Consider the following 24,659-nt stretch of genomic DNA (forward strand, 5'->3'; position numbering starts at 1 on the left):
CCAATAGGTTTCATTGGGGCCCACTAGCCATGGCCTTGGGCACAGAGATCTGTTACCCCCTGCCTAGAAGATGTGATCAGTGCAGGTATACAATTACGTATTGTTTCCCTATTCCAGTGGGATTCCCTCGATATTCCCATGATAATGGCAACAAACTACACATGCAGCAGCATTGAACTACCCATGCCCGCAGGATTTAACCAGTATTCCCGTGATAATGATTGAAAATCCCAAACTCTTCCCTGTCCTCACAGTAACTCATTAAGTACCCCCTGCTCATTCCATGGTCCCTCCACTCCTGGCCATTACCCGCTATCACTGTTTGGTTCGTGTGATGCATTTTTGTTCTCCGAGGTAGACTTGATTGAAATTCGAGTGCTGAATTTCAAGGGCTTTGTTGCATTAAATCTGATCACCTCAACTTTCTCATAACAAATGCTTTTTCACTGGATTTCAAGGGTTTTGCTAAACCTTAGTTTCCTCAGGACCCATTAGCCATGGCCTTCGGCTGTGGTCACTGCACATGTTCTACGAACAGTTATCTTTTGGGCCCACTGGCCATGGCCGAACATGTTGCTTAGTTTCTTGAGGTCTCACTAGCTACGACCTTCGGATGTGGCCTCTGTGTGTGTTGCCCCAATAGCTTTCTTTTTGATTAACTAGCCAAGGAAGCATGGGTTTGCCCACTCCTCAAGAAACCATCCCTTGACCCAACGGTACCAGGAAACTACAGGCCCATCACCACCGTCCCATTTTTACTAAAGATTCTCGACAAAGCAGCCTACCTGCAAGTCCAAGAATTTCTGGAAGAGAATCGTCTTCTTGGCCTGCGGCAATCTGGCTTCTGCCCACGTCATGGCACAGAGACGGCCCTATTAGACCTAAAGAACCAAATGGATGATATCAGAGACACAGGCAAACCTGCACTCCTTCTGCTCCTAGACCTATCAGCAGCCTTTGATCTGGTCGATCACAACACTCTGTGTCGCCATTTAGCTACTGAAGTCAACTTTTTCCCAAAGGCTTGTGATTGGATCACCTCCTTTCTTCAGCAAAGAGACATGAAAGTAGTCTCTGACTCTGCCTGTGCCACCCTAACCACATCAAATGTGGCGTTCCACAGGGATCGTGCATTGCACCCACCCTCTACAACCTCTTTACAAGACCCTTGTTCAGCATCCTTGACGCCATGCACATCTCATATACTAACTATGCGGATTACACACAGGTGCTTATCCCACTCACAGGGGTCTATGATGCAGATCTGAACACACTCACCACCATTTACTCAACCATCCAATCCTGGATGGCAGACAATTGGCTCTGCCTTAACAGCAAAAAAACTGAGCTCCTGCTCATAGGGTCTCCCACCACCTTGGGCAACCTCGATAAGCAGTAGTCATCCTTCTCCATTGGTAACATTCCTATCAAAGTCTCTAACAATGTCAAGACCCTAGGAGTCTACCTCGACGCCGACTTGACTATGGACAGACAGGTTAATGCCATTGCCTCATCATCTGTGTACTACTCTAAAGTGCTCAACGCAGCCAGACCTTTCCTATCTCGTCAGAACTGCCTTACCATTGCCAGGGCTATAATCGGCTCAAGGCTTGAATACTGCAATGCCCTTCTCATAGGAACGTCTCAAAAAAACCTCAACTAACTTCAGCTGGTGCAAAATAGCATACTCAGGGCAGCCACAGGAACGTCTAGAAGAGACCACATCACTGAAGTGAGAAGACAGGTTCGCTGGCTCCCAGTCAAAGAAAGAATTGTCTTTAAAACCCTTGCCATCACCCACATATGCCTCCATGAGCTTGCACCCCCATACCTATCCCAGAGAATCACGAGGCATACTGCTACGAGGCCTCTCAGAGAAGACTATTCCAACACGATTCTCACGCCTAAAATCCATAAAGCCCGAGCAGGCGGCTCCAGCTTTCCTACATTGGTGGCCAGTCATTGGAACTCACTCCCCCCACCACCTAAAACAGATCGAATCCCACCAAGTTTTCTGCAAAGCCATAAAAAACTAAGCTCTTTAACTGAAAGCTAAAAACCGAGTAGCACTCTTCCAAGGTATAACTACCTACTGTTACTCTTTTCCTTGCCCGTCACGTTTACTTGGTATGTCATGTAATTTGTAACTAACTAAGAAGCCTAAGGGCGCCTGAACTATACGTCAAACCTCTTACATATTCTTGTAACAGCGCCTCGATGCCCCTGGGCTGCAAGCTGCGTGATACAAATGCAAATAAATAAAATAAATAAATAAATGACAGATATAGCTATAATTTTGGGAGAAGGGGAGACCCCCTTCTCCCTCAGGTATATTAATACCTACTGGATATAATAACACCAGAGCCCTGCCAGAAATTGAGTCAACGATTTGTGCCCAAGTTGTTTCATACCTGGTCCAGTTCCGTCCAGCAGTTTTGGCTATGCACTTGAACAAATATTTGACTTTTCCGCAATGGGAAAATGAATGGAGACTCGGTCGAAATGACGTCTTTTACTTTCTTAATAACCTTTTTATTTTTCAACAGATCTTTCCCAAATGTCCAGTCTGGGGGGTGAGGGGTGGGCATGAGTACAATTTTGTTTGCACATTTGTCATAGGAGTCAAAGGGTTATTAGCAATTCATTTTTGGGATTTCCTACATTTTGTGGATTTCCTATGGAATTCAACACTCAACGATAGTGCGGCGACTGTCGCACTACAATACATTTGTTCAAATTGACTAAAGGTAGTCGACGAAACATCTGACTGTCAAAAGAAAGTCTATGTAACAACGGGACAGCTTTTTCTTCATATCTGTTTGACTTCAATGTCTTCTATTTTTCTAGTGTGTTTTGTTTAAATAGATAATTAATTTAACTTTTAGGGATGTCACTGAAGAGTTACTCAGCCCAATAAGCCTTTAAAAAGGTTAGTCAAAACCACTCTGAGACACTAGCCTGGGAATCAGACCTGACTAGAGGCAGGATTCCTTGCAAATATTGACATATATAGTTTGTCTCATTGATGAAGGCGCAGTCAGATTTCTAAGGTATCGAGTCAAATACAATGGGAGTCACATATCTCACTTATATACGAGTTCCAGGCCTTTCTGGACTATTAATCACACTCACAATTTAAAGGCTCCCGTCAAGAGGACGGTCGCATTTCTAATATTAATTGTCAGACATTTTAAGCAACAGGAACATATCCTCATTTTTAAAAAAAAGCCCTTTTAAAAGTGAGATTGCCTTTTCCAATATTTAAAGGCTAGAGGCCCAGCCAGAAAGCAGTACCACGAGCCACGTGGTGAAGTGGGTCTCAAACAGTTAGTTATCAACTCCAGGAAGGCACAGGTAGAAGCTCAGTGATGTGGAAGGAACACGCTCCAGTGCTTTTGAGACCTCATTGTAGAGCTGGACGACAACCCCATGGATACAGTTCTCTAGAGGTTACAGGATCCAGTATTTACACATTGCGCACTCTCAGAGTGAGCTCTAAAACCATCATAGAGGGGGTCATATTTCTAAATGTCAGATTTCAATCCATATCATGGAGCATCAACACAAATACATTTGTTTGCAATCATGGGGATTCACAGCTCTAGTAATGACACATGATTGACAGTGTACAGCACCCCCAAAGTCCAGCGAAACATATCATTTCATACCATTCTATGTATGATTTGGTTACAGGTAATACGTGTCTAGGGGCAGCACCACGCGTACTTTATGCTCCATGTGCCTTCATGTGTTGAGGAGTAGGTCGCAGATTTAAGGAAAAGCACTTTGCTAAAGAGAACAAGGCATGTCACAAAAATTCTGTCGCATGAACAGTCATTCTTGAAGACATGAAATGGATAACATTGTTTTTTTCGGGTGTGGATTGGCTGCTAGTGGCCCAACGCCATGATCCAGATTCTACTCAGGTGATTCACCAATTTCCCTGCAAAGCGTGAGATCATTTTTAACATGCAATAAAAACCTGCTGCCCCCGGCACATACATACATACATGAACAACACGTGTAAGAGAAGGAGGACCCCCTACTCCCATGATCAGGGTCTCAACTGGTGGAGAGAAGTTCCCATCGGGACATTATTTTGGGTCTTTGATATTCACAGACTTGCCTTAAAAGAACAGAAGCATCTTTAGAACGAGGCGCTTTCCAGGCACTATCCACAGTGGGCAGATGGAGACTGGACTCAGTAAACCAGATTGGGATGGGAAGGGAGTGGACGGCACACTGTACAATTGCAATGATAATTTTAGACGTGTCGAAGTCACTCATTGGCACATTTTTGCCTATTCATTTGCTCATTATTTTTATAAGAGTAGACCGTCGTTCCGTTGATGTTTGTAAGCAGATCTATGATCTTGTGGATCTTTTCATTGCATTGATTTGAAGCTTTCTTGACAGGTCCCAGTGGAGGGAGTTGCCATTTTGCACCAGTTTCCATTTTCCTCGAGCCTGCAAAGGATGTCGGTCATCACCCGGGTGCTTGGAGCCGAGGGCTTTTTGGCTTTTATGAAAGGAGCTCCTGAAATGGTGGTCAGGTTTTGCAGACAAGAGACAGGTAGGTGGGTGTGCGGTCATTGGGGCGGCGTAAGAGTAAGCGATGCTGGAAGCTTGAAGACTTATTGTAGGTATCTGTGTGTAGCCTGAAGTGCACACTTTTGAACAACACCAAAGATCACTCGGATTATCAATGCTTTGAAGTCCATTAAATCAGTATCAACAACTTGGGTTAACATGTCACCCATTGCTGCCCCATTTAGACAAGTGCAGGTAGTACAGGCCAGCATTGTTAGGTTTGTTCATTCATTTATTATAGTTTCTGTATTTTAGCAAAAGGCCACAGGGGACAGTTTCAGGGTCTTGTCAAGAAGCAAAACAATGGCTGCAAATAATAAGCTGAGAAAAGGGGGTGAGCCTTTCAAAACTTGTGGATGCCCGGATGGGGGGTGGTCCTGACCTTCATTGGAAGGTGATTCCCGAGAGAGGCTCCCAGCACAGAAGGGGCATGAGCCTGAGGTGGGAGCAATAGAACTGATGAGAGCTGAGGTTCAGGAGAGAGGCTCCCAGCACAGAAGGGGCATGAGCCTGAGGTGGGAGCAATAGAACTGATGAGAGCTGAGGTTCAGGAGAGAGGCTCCCAGCACAGAAGGGGCATGAGCCTGAGGGTGGGGGGGGCATTGAACTTATGAGAGCTGAGGCTCAGGAGAGAAGCTGATCTGAGTTTGTGAGAGGGATTTTGAGGTAACCAGGACACACAAAACGCAAGGATTTGTGGGCCTGGCATAACAATTCCAATTGTGGTTTCACACTCTCTGATAGGAATCCGTGCACTGTTTTGAGATAAAGGTGGATGTGCTTGTGTTGGGCTGTTGTGGAAAGCCATGCACTGCATGTCTCCAGGCAAATTGGAATGTGTTGGTGTATTTTATAGATAATCCACGATTAATGCTACATCAGAGTCCCAGGCAAAGTAGGAGCAAGATGGCGGCAAAAGCCGGCCCCTGAAAAATTGACAGGATGGGGGAATCTTTGGCAGGGCTTTGACTTTGAAAATTGCAGCAGAAGAAACTTTAGGGATCTACGGGGTCGGTATAAGGTCACAGTCAAAGGTAGCATCTAGGTAATGCACATCAAGGGCTGGCTTGGGGTGGGGGGCATAGATTTACATACCAAGAGATCAGTGGGAACATATCAATGATATTACAAAGAAGGATTTGGGATTTGGAAACATTGAAGCAAAGTCAATTACTTTTCATCCAGAAATTGGTGACATTGAGGCAGCCAAACATACGTTCGAGTCTAGATCAAGAGTGATGAGGTGGTAATTTGTGTAACAGGTCTGGGGAGAGAGGGCAATATTGGGAATCACAGGATATAGTGGAGGAAATGGGGCGATCAGCTTGGTGGTGCACAAGCGGTGGAGGAGATGTATGTTAATGCCTCCAGGGTCAGCCGGTTTGCACAAGCGATTGTGGCAAGATTTTCATCACGAGTTGGGCGGTGGGGTAAAAATGAGGCAGTGATAGCGTTACTGCTGCATTACTGCATCGCCCAATTACGAGTTTGGGGGAGATTTAGAGCATTCACCTCCAGCTCAGAGCTGGAGGTAAATCCGCCAACGTTCTGCACATTTTTGGTCCAATTAATGTGGCATAATTACCACCACAGCAATTGCTCTGAAAATGCCCCATTGAGTCCTGCTGGGATTAACCCTGCCATCAGCATTTGTAATTCGGTGGAAATACCGCTTGACAAAGTGGCAGTAATGGTAATTGCATTGGGCGGTGTTCTGGCAGATTCACCACTGGGACCCCGCGCAACTCATAATGAGGCCCATAGTATTTTAGATAAGGCTAATTTTAGTATGTGATTATGAACAGTTAATGCACATGAACGTTTTCATGGGTCCAGTGAAGGGTTTTTCAGTGAAAGGATATGTGGCCCATCTCTACGATGCCCGGAAAGATGCCTTGTTTGAAGTAGGTGCTGATGACCTCTAGGCGCTTGGTGTTCTTCTCCAGTGATTGCTTTTACATTGTAGCTGGGAGAATGTTGAGTTTGTTTGTGGTTGCTTTGAGTGCAGTGGGAGTGCTGTTAAGGTTTTCCTGGATGATCTACTGAATATATCCATCATAGGGCCTTGTGTGGAGGCGAGGCTGGGGGTCTGAGGTACAAATGACACTGGTGATATGCTGCCTGATCTTGTCTACGTTTGGGCTTAAAGAACGTGTTTGTGATGTTGCACTTGTCAAGGCGTTCAGGTGTTGTTGGTGACAGTAGGGTTGATGCAGCGCTTGATGACGCTGAAGAGGGATTTGCTTTTGTTGTATGCCTTGGTATGGGTGGAGGCAGACACTGATATCAGTGTCTGGATACACTTTGCCATAGCCCACTACACGAATTGCCTGCTGTAACAAACATCTCTGCCACTTGGACATATAGCATCACCACTAGACCTCCGCGTAGCACATTGCAGATAAGTTTCTCCATAGTGCCAAACCGGGGACTGCATGAGGGCTCCCCCGATGCATATGGCGCCCTTCCCGCCTCACCATGCAGACCGGAATTAGTGCAGGCAAACCCAGCTTCTTTGACACTGCTGGCTTTCCTAGTGTACTACAGGGACTGGACTGCACACACATTGCCCCTTTTTGCCCCAGTCAATGTAAACTGTGATTACAAATGGCAAATAGCTGTAGACCCTAATGACATGTGATGCCGGCTTGTACACCACACACTGTTGTGGCTACTTTCCTGGAGCCACACAAGACACTGTGATTCTAAGGAACATCACCTTGCTGAGCCAAATGGAACCAATCGCAAAGCCAAACCCATGCCATGACTCATGGGTATGTGAGAGTAGCCACCTTGAACCCACCAACTTGTGTTGCCCACCCTCCTTTCCATTCGACACTCCCTTCCCCAGCTCCAGGCATTTGCATTGCCGCATTCCCTCAAACACACATGGTGTGAATCATGAGGGCAATGTGTGACCAATGCACAGAGATTATTGATGGAAGCAAGGAGGCGCCCACAGCGACTGCATACCCAATGCCTGGGTATAACACCACCATGAGTGTGACCCCCACCATGGCCCAATGCCTGGGTATAACACCACCATGAGTGTGACCCCCACCATGGCCCAATGCCTGAGTATAAGACCACCATGATTGTGACCCCCACCATGGCCCAACGCCTGAGCATAACACCACCATGTGTGTGACCCCCACCATGGCCCAATGCCTGAGCATAACACCACCATGAGTGTGATCCCCCACTATGGCCCAACGCCTGAGCATAACACCACCATGAGTGTGACCCCCCACCATGGCCCAATGCCTGAGTATAACACCGCCATGATTGTGACCCCCACCATGGCTCAATGCCTGAGTATAACACCACCATGTGTGTGACCCCCACCATGGCCCAATGCCTGAGCATAACACTACCATGAGTGTGATCCCCCACTATGGCCCAATGCCTGAGCATAACACCACCATGAGTGTGACCCCCACCATTGCCCAAAGCCTGAGTATAACACCACCATGAGTGTGACCCCCCACCATGGCCCAATGCCTGAGTATAACACCACCATGATTGTGACCCCCACCATGGCCCAACGCCTGAGCATAACACCACCATGTGTGTGACCCCCACCATGGCCCAATGCCTGAGCATAACACCACCATGAGTGTGATCCCCCACTATGGCCCAATGCCTGAGCATAACACCACCATGAGTGTGACCCCCACCATGGCCCAATGCCTGAGCATAACACCGCCATGATTGTGGCCCCCACCATGGCCCAACGCCTGAGCATAACACCACCATGAGTGTGACCCCCCACCATGGCCCAATGCCTGAGTATAACACCGCCATGATTGTGACCCCCACCATGGCTCAATGCCTGAGTATAACACCACCATGTGTGTGACCCCCACCATGGCCCAATGCCTGAGCATAACACCACCATGAGTGTGATCCCCCACTATGGCCCAATGCCTGAGCATAACACCACCATGAGTGTGACCCCCACCATGGCCCAAAGCCTGAGTATAACACCACCATGAGTGTGACCCCCCACCATGGCCCAATGATTGAGTATAACACCACCATGATTGTGACCCCCACCATGGACCAATGCCTGAGTATAACACCACCATGATTGTGACCCCCACCATGGCCCAATGCCTGAGTATAACACCACCATGATTGTGACCCCCACCATGGCCCAATGCCTGAGTATAACACCACCATGATTGGAACTCCCACCATGGCCCAATGCCTTGAGTATAACACCATCATGATTGTGACCCCCACCATGGCCCAATGCCTGAGTATGAAACCACCATGATTGTGATCCCCACCATGGCCCAATACCTGAGCATAACACCACCATGAGTGTGACCCCCCACCATGGCCCAATGCCTGAGTATAACACCACCATGAGTGTGACCCCCACCATGGCCCAATGCCTGAGTATAACACCACCATGATTGTGACCCCCACCATGGCCCAACGCCTGAGCATAACACCACCATGAGTGTGACCCCCCACCATGGCCCAATGCCTGAGTATAACACCACCATGATTGTGACCCCCACCATGGCCCAATGCCTGAGTATAACACCACCATGATTGTGACCCCCACCATGGCCCAATGCCTGAGTATAACACCACCATGATTGGAACTCCCACCATGGCCCAATTCCTGAGCATAACACCACCAAGAGTCTGACCCCCACCATGGCCCAATGCCTGAGTATAACACCACCATGATTGGAACTCCCACCATGGCCCAATGCCTGAGTATAACACCACCATGAGTGTGACCCCCACCATGGCCCAATGCCTGAGTATAACACCACCATGATTGTGACCCCCACCATGGCCCAATGCTTGAGTATAACACCACCATGATTGTGAGCCCCACCATGGCCAAATGCCTGAGCATAACACCACCATGAGTGTGACCCCCCACCACGGCCCAGTGCCTGAGCATAACACCACCATGAGTGTGACCCCCACCATGGCCCAATGCCTGAGTATAACACCACCATGATTGTGAGCCCCACCATGGCCAAATGCCTGAGCATAACACCACCATGAGTGTGACCCCCCACCACGGCCCAGTGCCTGAGCATAACACCACCATGAGTGTGACCCCCACCATGGCCCAATGCCTGAGTATAACACCACCATGATTGTGACCCCCACCATGGCCCAATGCGTGAGTAAAACACCACCATGATTGTGACCCCCACCATGGCCCAATGCCTGAGCATAACACCACCAAGAGTCTGACCCCCACCATGGCCCAATGCCTGAGTATAACACCACCATGATTGGAACTCCCACCATGGCCCAATGCCTGAGTATAACACCACCATGAGTGTGACCCCCACCATGGCCCAATGCCTGAGTATAACACCACCATGATTGTGACCCCCACCATGGCCCAATGCTTGAGTATAACACCACCATGATTGTGAGCCCCACCATGGCCAAATGCCTGAGCATAACACCACCATGAGTGTGACCCCCCACCACGGCCCAGTGCCTGAGCATAACACCACCATGAGTGTGACCCCCACCATGGCCCAATGCCTGAGTATAACACCACCATGATTGTGACCCCCACCATGGCCCAATGCGTGAGTAAAACACCACCATGATTGTGACCCCCACCATGGCCCAATGCCTGAATATAACACCACCATGAGTGTGACCCCCCCACCATGGCCCAATGCCTGGGCATAACACCACCATGAGTGTGACCCCCCACCATGGCCCAACGCCTGAGCATAACACCACCATGAGTGTGACCCCCCCACCATGGCCCAATGCCTGAGTATAACACCACCATGATTGTGACCCCCACCATGGCCCAATGCCTGAGCATAACACCACCATGAGTGTGACCCCCCACCACGGCCCAAAGCCTGAGTATAACACCACCATGATTGTGACCCCCACCATGGCCCAATGCCTGAGTATACCACCACCATGATTGGAACTCCCACCATGGCTCAATGCCTGAGTATAACACCACCATGTGTGTGACCCCCACCATGGCCCAATGCCTGAGCATAACACCACCATGAGTGTGATCCCCCACTATGGCCCAATGCCTGAGCATAACACCACCATGAGTGTGACCCCCACCATTGCCCAAAGCCTGAGTATAACACCACCATGAGTGTGACCCCCCACCATGGCCCAATGCCTGAGTATAACACCACCATGATTGTGACCCCCACCATGGCCCAACGCCTGAGCATAACACCACCATGTGTGTGACCCCCACCATGGCCCAATGCCTGAGTATAACACCGCCATGATTGTGACCCCCACCATGGCTCAATGCCTGAGTATAACACCACCATGTGTGTGACCCCCACCATGGCCCAATGCCTGAGCATAACACTACCATGAGTGTGATCCCCCACTATGGCCCAATGCCTGAGCATAACACCACCATGAGTGTGACCCCCACCATTGCCCAAAGCCTGAGTATAACACCACCATGAGTGTGACCCCCCACCATGGCCCAATGCCTGAGTATAACACCACCATGATTGTGACCCCCACCATGGCCCAACGCCTGAGCATAACACCACCATGTGTGTGACCCCCACCATGGCCCAATGCCTGAGCATAACACCACCATGAGTGTGATCCCCCACTATGGCCCAATGCCTGAGCATAACACCACCATGAGTGTGACCCCCACCATGGCCCAATGCCTGAGCATAACACCGCCATGATTGTGGCCCCCACCATGGCCCAACGCCTGAGCATAACACCACCATGAGTGTGACCCCCCACCATGGCCCAATGCCTGAGTATAACACCGCCATGATTGTGACCCCCACCATGGCTCAATGCCTGAGTATAACACCACCATGTGTGTGACCCCCACCATGGCCCAATGCCTGAGCATAACACCACCATGAGTGTGATCCCCCACTATGGCCCAATGCCTGAGCATAACACCACCATGAGTGTGACCCCCACCATGGCCCAAAGCCTGAGTATAACACCACCATGAGTGTGACCCCCCACCATGGCCCAATGATTGAGTATAACACCACCATGATTGTGACCCCCACCATGGACCAATGCCTGAGTATAACACCACCATGATTGTGACCCCCACCATGGCCCAATGCCTGAGTATAACACCACCATGATTGTGACCCCCACCATGGCCCAATGCCTGAGTATAACACCACCATGATTGGAACTCCCACCATGGCCCAATGCCTTGAGTATAACACCATCATGATTGTGACCCCCACCATGGCCCAATGCCTGAGTATGAAACCACCATGATTGTGATCCCCACCATGGCCCAATACCTGAGCATAACACCACCATGAGTGTGACCCCCCACCATGGCCCAATGCCTGAGTATAACACCACCATGAGTGTGACCCCCACCATGGCCCAATGCCTGAGTATAACACCACCATGATTGTGACCCCCACCATGGCCCAACGCCTGAGCATAACACCACCATGAGTGTGACCCCCCACCATGGCCCAATGCCTGAGTATAACACCACCATGATTGTGACCCCCACCATGGCCCAATGCCTGAGTATAACACCACCATGATTGTGACCCCCACCATGGCCCAATGCCTGAGTATAACACCACCATGATTGGAACTCCCACCATGGCCCAATTCCTGAGCATAACACCACCAAGAGTCTGACCCCCACCATGGCCCAATGCCTGAGTATAACACCACCATGATTGGAACTCCCACCATGGCCCAATGCCTGAGTATAACACCACCATGAGTGTGACCCCCACCATGGCCCAATGCCTGAGTATAACACCACCATGATTGTGACCCCCACCATGGCCCAATGCTTGAGTATAACACCACCATGATTGTGAGCCCCACCATGGCCAAATGCCTGAGCATAACACCACCATGAGTGTGACCCCCCACCACGGCCCAGTGCCTGAGCATAACACCACCATGAGTGTGACCCCCACCATGGCCCAATGCCTGAGTATAACACCACCATGATTGTGAGCCCCACCATGGCCAAATGCCTGAGCATAACACCACCATGAGTGTGACCCCCCACCACGGCCCAGTGCCTGAGCATAACACCACCATGAGTGTGACCCCCACCATGGCCCAATGCCTGAGTATAACACCACCATGATTGTGACCCCCACCATGGCCCAATGCGTGAGTAAAACACCACCATGATTGTGACCCCCACCATGGCCCAATGCCTGAGCATAACACCACCAAGAGTCTGACCCCCACCATGGCCCAATGCCTGAGTATAACACCACCATGATTGGAACTCCCACCATGGCCCAATGCCTGAGTATAACACCACCATGAGTGTGACCCCCACCATGGCCCAATGCCTGAGTATAACACCACCATGATTGTGACCCCCACCATGGCCCAATGCTTGAGTATAACACCACCATGATTGTGAGCCCCACCATGGCCAAATGCCTGAGCATAACACCACCATGAGTGTGACCCCCCACCACGGCCCAGTGCCTGAGCATAACACCACCATGAGTGTGACCCCCACCATGGCCCAATGCCTGAGTATAACACCACCATGATTGTGACCCCCACCATGGCCCAATGCGTGAGTAAAACACCACCATGATTGTGACCCCCACCATGGCCCAGTGCCTGAGCATAACACCACCATGAGTGTGACCCCCACCATGGCCCAATGCCTGAATATAACACCACCATGAGTGTGACCCCCCCACCATGGCCCAATGCCTGGGCATAACACCACCATGAGTGTGACCCCCCACCATGGCCCAACGCCTGAGCATAACACCACCATGAGTGTGACCCCCCCACCATGGCCCAATGCCTGAGTATAACACCACCATGATTGTGACCCCCACCATGGCCCAATGCCTGAGCATAACACCACCATGAGTGTGACCCCCCACCACGGCCCAAAGCCTGAGTATAACACCACCATGATTGTGACCCCCACCATGGCCCAATGCCTGAGTATACCACCACCATGATTGGAACTCCCACCATGGCTCAATGCCTGAGTATAACACCACCATGTGTGTGACCCCCACCATGGCCCAATGCCTGAGCATAACACCACCATGAGTGTGATCCCCCACTATGGCCCAATGCCTGAGCATAACACCACCATGAGTGTGACCCCCACCATTGCCCAAAGCCTGAGTATAACACCACCATGAGTGTGACCCCCCACCATGGCCCAATGCCTGAGTATAACACCACCATGATTGTGACCCCCACCATGGCCCAACGCCTGAGCATAACACCACCATGTGTGTGACCCCCACCATGGCCCAATGCCTGAGCATAACACCACCATGAGTGTGATCCCCCACTATGGCCCAATGCCTGAGCATAACACCACCATGAGTGTGACCCCCACCATGGCCCAATGCCTGAGTATAACACCGCCATGATTGTGACCCCCACCATGGCTCAATGCCTGAGTATAACACCACCATGTGTGTGACCCCCACCATGGCCCAATGCCTGAGCATAACACCACCATGAGTGTGATCCCCCACTATGGCCCAATGCCTGAGCATAACACCACCATGAGTGTGACCCCCACCATGGCCCAAAGCCTGAGTATAACACCACCATGAGTGTGACCCCCCACCATGGCCCAATGATTGAGTATAACACCACCATGATTGTGACCCCCACCATGGACCAATGCCTGAGTATAACACCACCATGATTGTGACCCCCACCATGGCCCAATGCCTGAGTATAACACCACCATGATTGTGACCCCCACCATGGCCCAATGCTTGAGTATAACACCACCATGATTGGAACTCCCACCATGGCCCAATGCCTTGAGTATAACACCATCATGATTGTGACCCCCACCATGGCCCAATGCCTGAGTATGAAACCACCATGATTGTGATCCCCACCATGGCCCAATACCTGAGCATAGCACCACCATGAGTGTGACCCCCCACCATGGCCCAATGCCTGAGTATAACACCACCATGAGTGTGACCCCCACCATGGCCCAATGCCTGAGTATAACACCACCATGATTGTGACCCTCACCATGGCCCAACGCCTGAGCATAACACCACCATGAGTGTGACCCCCCACCATGGCCCAATGCCTGAGTATAACACCACCATGATTGTGACCCCCACCATGGCCCAATGCCTGAGTATAACACCACCATGATTGTGACCCCCACCATGGCCCAATGCCTGAGTATAACACCACCATGATTGGAACTCCCACCATGGCCCAATTCCTGAGCATAACACCACCAAGAGTCTGACCCCCACCATGGCCCAATGCCTGAGTATAACACCACCATGATTGGAACTCCCACCATGGCCCAATGCCTGAGTATAACACCACCATGAGTGTGACCCCCACCATGGCCCAATGCCTGAGTATAACACCACCATGATTGTGACCCCCACCATGGCCCAATGCTTGAGTATAACACCACCATGATTGTGAGCCCCACCATGGCCAAATGCCTGAGCATAACACCACCATGAGTGTGACCCCCCACCACGGCCCAATGCCTGAGCATAACACCACCATGAGTGTGACCCCCACCATGGCCCAATGCCTGAGTATAACACCACCATGATTGTGACCCCCACCATGGCCCAATGCGTGAGTATAACACCACCATGATTGTGACCCCCACCATGGCCCAATGCCTGAATATAACACCACCATGAGTGTGACCCCCCCCACCATGGCCCAATGCCTGGGCATAACACCACCATGAGTGTGACCCCCACCATGGCCCAATGCATGAGTATAACACCACCATGATTGTGACCCCCAACATGGCCCAATGCCTGAGTATAACACCACCATGAGTGTGACCCCCCACCATGGCCCAACGCCTGAGCATAACACCACCATGAGTGTGACCCCCCCACCATGGCCCAATGCCTGAGTATAACACCACCATGATTATGACCCCCACCATGGCCCAATGCCTGAGCATAACACCACCATGAGTGTGACCCCCCACCACGGCCCAAAGCCTGAGTATAACACCACCATGATTGTGACCCCCACCATGGCCCAATGCCTGAGTATAACACCACCATGATTGGAACTCCCACCATGGCCCAATTCCTGAGCATAACACCACCAAGAGTATGACCCCCACCATGGCCCAATGCCTGAGTATAACACCACCATGATTGGAACTCCCACCATGGCCCAATGCCTGAGTATAACACCACCATGAGTGTGACCCCCCCCATGGCCCGATGCCTGAGTATAACACCACCATGATTGTGACCCCCACCATGGCCCAATGCTTGAGTATAACACCACCATGATTGTGAGCCCCACCACGGCCCAATGCCTGAGCATAACACCACCATGAGTGTGACCCCCACCATGGCCCAATGCCTGAGTATAACACCACCATGATTGGAACTCCCACCATGGCCCAATTCCTGAGCATAACACCACCAAGAGTATGACCCCCACCATGGCCCAATGCCTGAGTATAACACCACCATGATTGGAACTCCCACCATGGCCCAATGCCTGAGTATAACACCACCATGATTGTGAGCCCCACCATGGCCCAATGCCTGAGCATAGCACCACCATGAGTGTGACCCCCACCATGGCCCAATGCCTGAGTATAACACCACCATGATTGTGAGCCCCACCACAGCCCAATGCCTGAGCATAACACCACCATGAGTGTGACCCCCACCATGGCCCAATGCCTGAGTATAACACCACCATGATTGTGACCCCCACCATGGCCCAATGCCTGAGCATAACACCACCATGATTGTGACCCCCACCATGGCCCAATGCCTGAGTATAACACCACCATGAGTGTGACCCCCCCACCATGGCCCAATGCCTGGGCATAACACCACCATGAGTGTGACCCCCACCATGGCCCAATGCCTGAGTATAACACCACCATGATTGTGACCCCCACCATGGCCCAATGCCTGAGTATAACACCACCATGAGTGTGACCCCCCCACCATGGCCCAATGCCTGGGCATAACACCACCATGAATGTGACCCCCCACCATGGCCCAATGCCTGAGCATAACACCACCATGATTGGGATTCCCACCAGGTCTTGCTACCCTCATCTGTGACCCAAGGACTGAGCAGAAGGAGAATCCAAACCCAACACATATTCCACCAGTCCCTCAACTGAGTGTGTGATGGGACTTCTGAAGGCAGGTTCCAGTCGTGCACCGTGCAGGCGGTGCATTGCAGCAACACCCATAGAGGGCTGCCTGGATTATCCGCACGTGCTTCAAGGTACACAACATAGTGATCAGGAGGCGGGTTCCCATGCGGGATCTGGAACTGTGGGATCCATTCAGGGATCTGGTGGCAGAGAAGGGAAAGCATCCACCTGATCCACATGGTGTTGAGGATCCAGGTCTCGTGCACTGGGACCTTTTAAACACACTTCTTTTCAAGAGTACTGTGTCAGTACCCACACTTGCAAGCATAATGTGTTTTTGTCTGTTTGTTTGTCCCTCCAGCCCACCAACATCCCCACTAGCCTAATAACACACTCCAAGAACTTAATAGCCCCCCACTAGCCTAATAACACACCCTGAGAACTTAACTAGAGCCCTCCCACGAGCACAGCAAGCCTGTAGCACCGGCACAGATATGAACTGTGCCGGTGCTACATCTACCAGTGTTAGGGAGAATTCTCCAGAATTGCTAATTTCCCTTACATACTGAGTCCCTCAGCAGCTTTGCTGGAATTCTATGATTTTTATTTTTTCACCTGGTAAAAGTCTTTTTCCCCACTCTTACATGTGTTTTGCTGTGTGTGTTTAACATGTTTTTGTTCATAGACTGTGGAGTCTCACCTACTCCATAGGCATCATCTTTTTACTGTGTGTCACACCGCACCTTTAGTGCAGTGACACAGGGTTGTCTTTTAGACTTTCCACTTTAAACTCCATTTTCTGGGACTGACTACTGTCGCCCAGAACATGTAAAGCTGCCATTGACTTTACTAGTCTTTTTAAATTTACAGACCCAGTACAAACTATCTTCCATAGAGTACTGGAAGAGTGTTAAAAGTTATCCTTTTTTGTCTATTTCTCATGGAACATTATTTTGTTCCCCTTTCTCTAAGATTTGACTGGTGGCAGTGGTATCTACCATTTTTATTCTACCGTGGACTATGAAAATAGCCTTGGTACTGTTAGAGGATATGCTGGTAGCCTCGAACTTTAATCCGCTGGACCCCATTTTAATTTTAATTGGTTCCGGCTTGGTTTATTTGCCATTACTTATTGTTGTGAAGGTCTTTCTCGTGTTTTACCCTGTGCACCAAACCAGGTTTGGTTCCTTTGTTCGCCATCCTTTGGTGGGCTTCTGCACAGAAGTCCTCCTTAGGCGCCTGAGAGTCTAGGTAGACAGGATGTGATAGAGGGGTTTTAGGCCCCCTGCACAGGGTTTCCTTGGGGACCCAAGTTGCACTCTTGTTTGATTGGCTAGGTGACTGTCCTGCCAGGACAGCCACCCTGCTGTGTGATTGACAGCCAGCTGTGTGAATGGGGGAAAACTGCATAAAAAGCAGGTCTCCGAGATGTGGAAGGCAGAATCGCCACCGGATCGAGAGAACTGAAGATAAGCTGAAGGAAGAGGACAACTGCAACTACTGAACCTCTCACTGAAGCCCTGCTGTGGGTCCGAATCGCCTGAAACTTCAATGACAGGGAAGATCTGCAAGGAATCTTCTCCCCTTGAGCTGGTGGGACCAACCAGTTCACCAAAAACCAAGCAAGGCCTCCCTCTCCTGGTCGAATATGCTGTGCATCGCTACAGTAAACCGGATAGCCAGGAGGACCGGACCCTGTTTGGGTTATAAGGAGCGCACCTTTTATTTCTTGCTTTGCTCTGCTGCTGGTTTCTTCCCTGGGCAGTGCAGGACCCCCCAGTCTTCCTTCTTCGTGTCAGTCCAACAGTCACTTCAGGAACCGTGAGCCTGCAGGATCTGCCAGGAACCTCTGCCTCAGCTACAGCCTTCTTCTTCTACTAAGGTACTGTTCAAATCCGGTCGTTGGTTCCGTCTGACCTCGGTGAAAGTGTTTTAAATCTTTCCCCAATCTGACGGCTTGTCCTTCTCTACTCTTTTAAATAACTTCTTCCGACCAACTTCATTTTGAACTCTTGGCAAAGACTTAACTGCGAACTACTCTGAACTGTGTGATCCTCTGCAAAGACTCTGAACCATTAGCATTGGCCCAGGCCTATTGATTTGAATCCTCATTGTAGCAAGCCTTTTCTAGATTGCTTTGCCTAATTACTTGTTGGTGCTGCTTAATTTTGTATAACCTTGTCCTTTCCCTCCCATTTTAAATTGCTGGAGTGCCATTTTGGTCACACTTCATTTTGAGCTTAACTTGTCCAGAATTGATTGAGTGTTGTGTAGTGTATTAAGATTGTGATTTTCTGCTGCTTAACATTAGTGAACTGTTTTTTAACTGATGGTGTAAATACATGCATATTCTTTTACTCAGAAACCTTGAATCAGTATTTGTTTGAACCATAGTAATTGCTATCCTTTGTGTAACTTCTGATACTGCTCAGTTTACTCTTGAGATAAGTCTGGCTGCTCAGCCATTGCTACCACTTAACTGTGTAGTACAGGCTTGTACCAAAGGTGAATTTGTACTGTCACGTGTAGTCTTAATTGTGTGTGGTGTTCCCAAAGGGTACTGCATATGATTCTGCCTGACAACCAGCACCCGCGAAAGGGTAATTACTGGGTCCGGCGGGGCCGGAATACCCCGGTAATTGCCCATTAGCGGGTGCTGACCCTGTTGCAAGTTTGGAGCCAACCTTGTAATGAGGCCCATTGCCTGCTTTGGATGGCGATGGCTTTATTGTACTAAGAAGATGCTGCTTCCTTATGCATCTCATAACTGTCATCACTTCCAATGTATTGCACCAATGGCGTGGCAAGATCCCCTGCGGTGTCCACACTCTGCGCATTCCCTGGGGCTACCTACTACCAATCAGGGGTGTTGCTAGGTCTGGAAAATACCCCAGGCTACGCTGATGTTGGAACTGTCAGGACTGGGGGCTAGCTAGCCTATTGGTTGTAGCTCCTGAGATTCTATCCGGGGCTACAACCAAAAGATCAGGGGCTGTAGCCCCTTTCGCTACCCCCCTTAGAAATGCCCCTGCCGCCATCTCACCACTATGGGTTGGACACACTTCCATTTTGTTGTAAAAGAAAACTAGAAGAACAGTACTTAAAAGTACTAACCCATCACCAGACTCTCCTTGTGGCACTCCTACTGTAAAACACCAATTTGGTACCGTACTTCGGCACCCATTTCACGCACTTACGAAATTGGAGGAGTGCCACAAGAATACCCATTCAAAAGCACAGATAACAAAAGAGTGCTGCATACTGGGTTGGTTTTCAGTCCTTCCTAGCAACTGGCACCCATATTCCGAAAGTGGGGCATTCAGTCTGACTTCGGAGGAATGTGCCACCTTCAAACTAGGTGTTAACTACCGAAAATGTCGTTACCACTTTTTACAAGATTTTTGGGAATTAACACCGACTTAAAGAATCAGGCCCTCAGAATCCAGACTGATGATCCTTGAGACCACCGACAAGTTCAGTGTGCAGATGTAATGGTCTGGGCTAGAGCAATAGCGCTGTATGTGTACAGTAAACGATTGTGCGATGTGGGATGTTAATCTGTTCTGTTGATTTTTTTCCCCAACAGTGCCGTTTGATTTCTCAAGCGAACTTGAACTTTACACCATGCAAGGATTCAGGGTCATTGGACTGGCCTACAAACCCCTGCCCGCCAAGCCGAACTTCAGCGTGGATAGTTTTACAAGGTAAGTATTCAGAGTCATTTCACTGGCCTATAAACCCCTGCCACACCAAGCCCAACTTCAGCCTGGATATGTTTACAAGGTGATAACATCTGTGTGCTTGGACCACCGGGGACAGATGCCCGCAGCGCCGGTCCCCGGTCCCTTCCTCACCTGCTCCTAGGCAGATACCGCTTAATATAGCGGCTGTGAGATGCCACACAGAGTCTCTGAAAGATTCTATGTTTGCACATAGGCGGTGTGACCCAGGGACCTTTCCTCTAATGTCATGTTTCAAACGCGCATCACTATAAAACACAAGGAAGAAAACAGCAGCGCCGTTCTTGCAGTGATCGCATATTGGAAGGACCAGATCCCATGCATCCAGTGATTCTAGATTTCAGGTATTTATATTTATGTAATCAGGTTAAGGCCTGGAATATTCTTGGTGTTCATGGTTAGGAACCACTCACCCATAGGTAAGGACATTAGTACCTTACTCTTTAACTTTAGTGTTACTCATGTGCTTTACTCTCTATATGCCTTTCAACTTATGTATCCTGTCTCCCCTGTAGCTCCTGATTCCATCAGTTATTGCGTCCTAATGGGGTAGCACTTCTGCCCTGGGTTATAGGTCACACAGGTTGTTATACCAACCAGTGGGGGCACATTTCCTGGGGGAACATAAGAAAAGGATACTTTGTTTAACTAAGGAAGCCATGAGGAGAGGCTCAGCCCTGCACATGGCTGTAATTGGCTTAGAGCATCCTGATATCGTTCTACCCCCAGTGCCCCCCAGGGCATACAATGGAGAGGTTTGGATTCCTCCAGTGCAGTCAGCTGGTCCCTACTGTGCGCTGTGCATTCACCTACCCCATAGCTCATTTATTGAGGTGTAATCCCTCAGACACCATCCTCCCAGACAGCCCAGTGGCATCTTCCCAGTTACTGACAGAACCCCCCAATCCATGACACTGCTGCTGCAGAGCCCTTGAGCTGCCGCTTGGAATCCTTCAGCTTGTTGTCTCCCAGACAGACCCTACATCTCACGTCAGGAATAGTGAGGGGATGAGGGAATCCCAGCTCCTTCCATGACTTCTGCACTGCTGAATTCACCTCCCTGCTGAGTGCCCTATGCTGTACTCAGATACAAGGGTCCAAGAGACAGCCCAGATGCTATATCCACCTCACTGCTGACTGCCTCATGCTGTACTCAGACTCTAGGTTCCAAGAGGCAGCCCAGATGCGGACTCCACGTCACGGCTGAGTGCCCTGTGCTGTACTCCGACACTTAGTTCCAAGAGGCAGCCCAGATGCTGAATCCATGTCACCTCTGAGTGCCCTATGCTGTACTCAGATACAAGGGTCCAAGAGACAGCCCAGATGCTATATCCACCTCCCTGCTGATTGGCCTATGCTGTACTCAGATACTAGGTTCCAAGAGATAGCCCAGATGCTGAATCCACCTCCCTGCTGATTAGCCTATGCTGTACTCAGACACTTAGTTCCAAGAGATAGCCCAGATGCTGAATCCACCTCCCTGCTGATTGGCCTATGCTGTACTCAGACACTTCGTTCCAAGAGGCAGCCCAGATGCTGAATCCATGTCACCTCTGAGTGCCCTATGCTCTACTCAGACACAAGGTTCCGAGAGGCAGCCCAGATGCTGAATCTACGTCACTGCTGAGTGCCCTATGCTGTACTCAGACACTAGGTTCCAATAGGCAGCCCAGATGCTGAATCGACCTCACAGCTAAGTGACCTATGCTGTACTCAGACACTAGTAACCAAGAGGCACCCCAGATGCTGACTCCACCTCACGGCTGAGTGCCCTGTGCTGTACTCAGACTCTAGGTTCCAAGAGGCGGCCCATATGCTGACTCCACCTCACGGCTGAGTGCCCTGTGCTGTACTCAGACTCTAGGTTCCAAGAGGCGGCCCATATGCGGACTCCACCTCACGGCTGAGTGCCTATGCTGTACTCAGACACTAGTATCCAAGAGGCAGCCCAGATGCTATATCCACCTCACTGCTGAGTGCCTCATGCTGTACTCAGACATTAGGTTCTAAGAGGCAGCCCAGATGCTGACTCCACCTCACGGCTGAGTGCCCTGTGCTGTACTCAGACTCTAGGTTCCAAGAGGCGGCCCATATGCGGACTCCACCTCACGGCTGAGTGCCTATGCTGTACTCAGACACTAGTATCCAAGAGGCAGCCCAGATGCTATATCCACCTCACTGCTGAGTGCCTCATGCTGTACTCAGACATTAGGTTCTAAGAGGCAGCCCAGATGCTGACTCCACCTCACGGCTGAGTGCCCTGTGCTGTACTCAGACTCTAGGTTCCAAGAGGCGGCCCGGATGCTGACTCCACCTCACGGCTGAGTGCCCATGCTGTACTCAGACACTAGCATCCAAGAGGCAGCCCAGATGCTATATCCACCTCACTGCTGAGTGCCTCATGCTGTACTCAGACTCTAGGTTCCAAGAGGCACCCCAGATGCTGACTCCACCTCACGGCTGAGTGCCCTGTGCTGTACTCAGACTCTAGGTTCCAAGAGGCGGCCCATATGCTGACTCCACCTCACGGCTGAGTGCCCTGTGCTGTACTCAGACTCTAGGTTCCAAGAGGCGGCCCATATGCGGACTCCACCTCACGGCTGAGTGCCTATGCTGTACTCAGACACTAGTATCCAAGAGGCAGCCCAGATGCTATATCCACCTCACTGCTGAGTGCCTCATGCTGTACTCAGACTCTAGGTTCCAAGAGGCACCCCAGATGCTGACTCCACCTCACGGCTGAGTGCCCTGTGCTGTACTCAGACTCTAGGTTCCAAGAGGCGGCCCATATGCTGACTCCACCTCACGGCTGAGTGCCCTGTGCTGTACTCAGTGAAAGGAAGCGCCCCCAATTTCAGCACGATCCTCCCCGCAATGAGAGACAATAAGGGACTCTCCCGTAGTGGGAATAAGGCCAAGACAGAGTGCGGGTGAGCGTAAGTGGGAGTTTATCCAAAGAATAGGGCATGCAAAGAACTCTGCAACCTCCGAGAGCGCTCTGTCTGACAATAGCAAAGACAGGCGTATTTCTAATACAAAAAACGTCATCAGAACCTACACACTATAGGGGGCACAAGTTAATTGGGATTGGGTGGCGTCGACTAACTATAGGTGTTGCTGCAGCGTGGTTGGTCTTGGCGTGAGGACGTCACTGGTCAGCCTCGTGGGTTGGGTTGGGCCTGGCAGGCCAGCTTGAGGTCATCCGAGCGGTGTTGGTATGCTGGGGCAGCCTGTGACAAAGATGAATACCTCTCCTGACTCGTTTGCCCTAGGCCATGCACACTGCAGTTATTCAAGAAACGACATCTAAGTTCATCAATAAATCGCTCGGCAGTTTGTCTTATACAATAAACGCAACGCATGAGGAATGCACCTCTTGAGAGGTCCGGTGATTGTCGGTTAGGGTGAGATTTACCTGTGTCCTATTGACCGGTATTTTAGGTCGAGGGGCTGAGTTTTGGGGCCTGAGCCGACTGGTACATGCCTGTCTGTCGCGTTAGAAGTTATTATATAAATGGGTCTCTGTGTCTTGTCCCAGTGATGGGGGTCGTTCTTGGGGTGGTCTAGGGGGGAGGGTTGTGGACTTTACGAGAGGGTGCTGGTAGATCAGTGGATTCAAAACGTGGGTTTATTACCGTGCTGTAAATAACGCAGGTGGTGGGCTGTGGCCTTGGGTGCGGTGCCGGGGCCTCTGACTCTCTGAAGCGGCTCCAGCTTGGTTGGGGGAGGTGAGGGAGTGCGGCACAGGCCTTAGCTTCCTTATCTGGCAGGCTTGGCAGGGTGGGAGGAAGAATGGCCTTGCATATACTCACAAAGGTTTTTTCCTCGTGCGTTGCTAACTTTTAAATGCAGAACTTTTATAACGTTCCGCCTTATTTTGATGTTATTTAAACACACATATATATTTCCATTTCGTTACACATTTCTTTAATACAGTCGGTCCGAGTACCTTTTCGTTACCTAACATTATATTTACTACATGATGTGATTATTTTATGTACATTAAACGTTACACGAGGTCGTTCTAGGTTATGGCCTACAGAAATTGATGCTCGCTGCTTTAGGTAATTAAGAAAACATATATGAGTAAGTAAAGGCTATACATTTGGTCGACATCTTTCTCTGTGGTTGTAGCAGCACTAGTCCAGACCTAGGGTGGTATCATGTAACGTTACATCTTTATGGTTAATTCACAGTTTACATGATCTGTTTAA

General features: G+C 50.2%; 1 protein-coding gene across 2 annotated transcripts in view; it reads left to right on the plus strand.

Annotated features, from left to right (window-relative positions):
• Nucleotides 1-24,659, plus strand: part of LOC138491105 (probable cation-transporting ATPase 13A4) — an 891,483-nt gene that overhangs the window by 383,982 nt on the left and 482,842 nt on the right. For both annotated transcript variants that reach the window (XM_069617424.1, XM_069617425.1), the window contains 2 exons: nucleotides 4,417-4,573; nucleotides 20,292-20,409. In XM_069617424.1, coding sequence (XP_069473525.1) covers nucleotides 4,417-4,573; nucleotides 20,292-20,409 — 275 coding nt within the window. The remainder of the gene's footprint in view (nucleotides 1-4,416; nucleotides 4,574-20,291; nucleotides 20,410-24,659) is intronic.

The sequence above is a fragment of the Ambystoma mexicanum genome, chromosome 10 (assembly GCF_040938575.1).
Source record: "Ambystoma mexicanum isolate Mex_15411 chromosome 10, UKY_AmexF1_1, whole genome shotgun sequence".
Lineage (NCBI taxonomy): Eukaryota > Metazoa > Chordata > Amphibia > Caudata > Ambystomatidae > Ambystoma > Ambystoma mexicanum.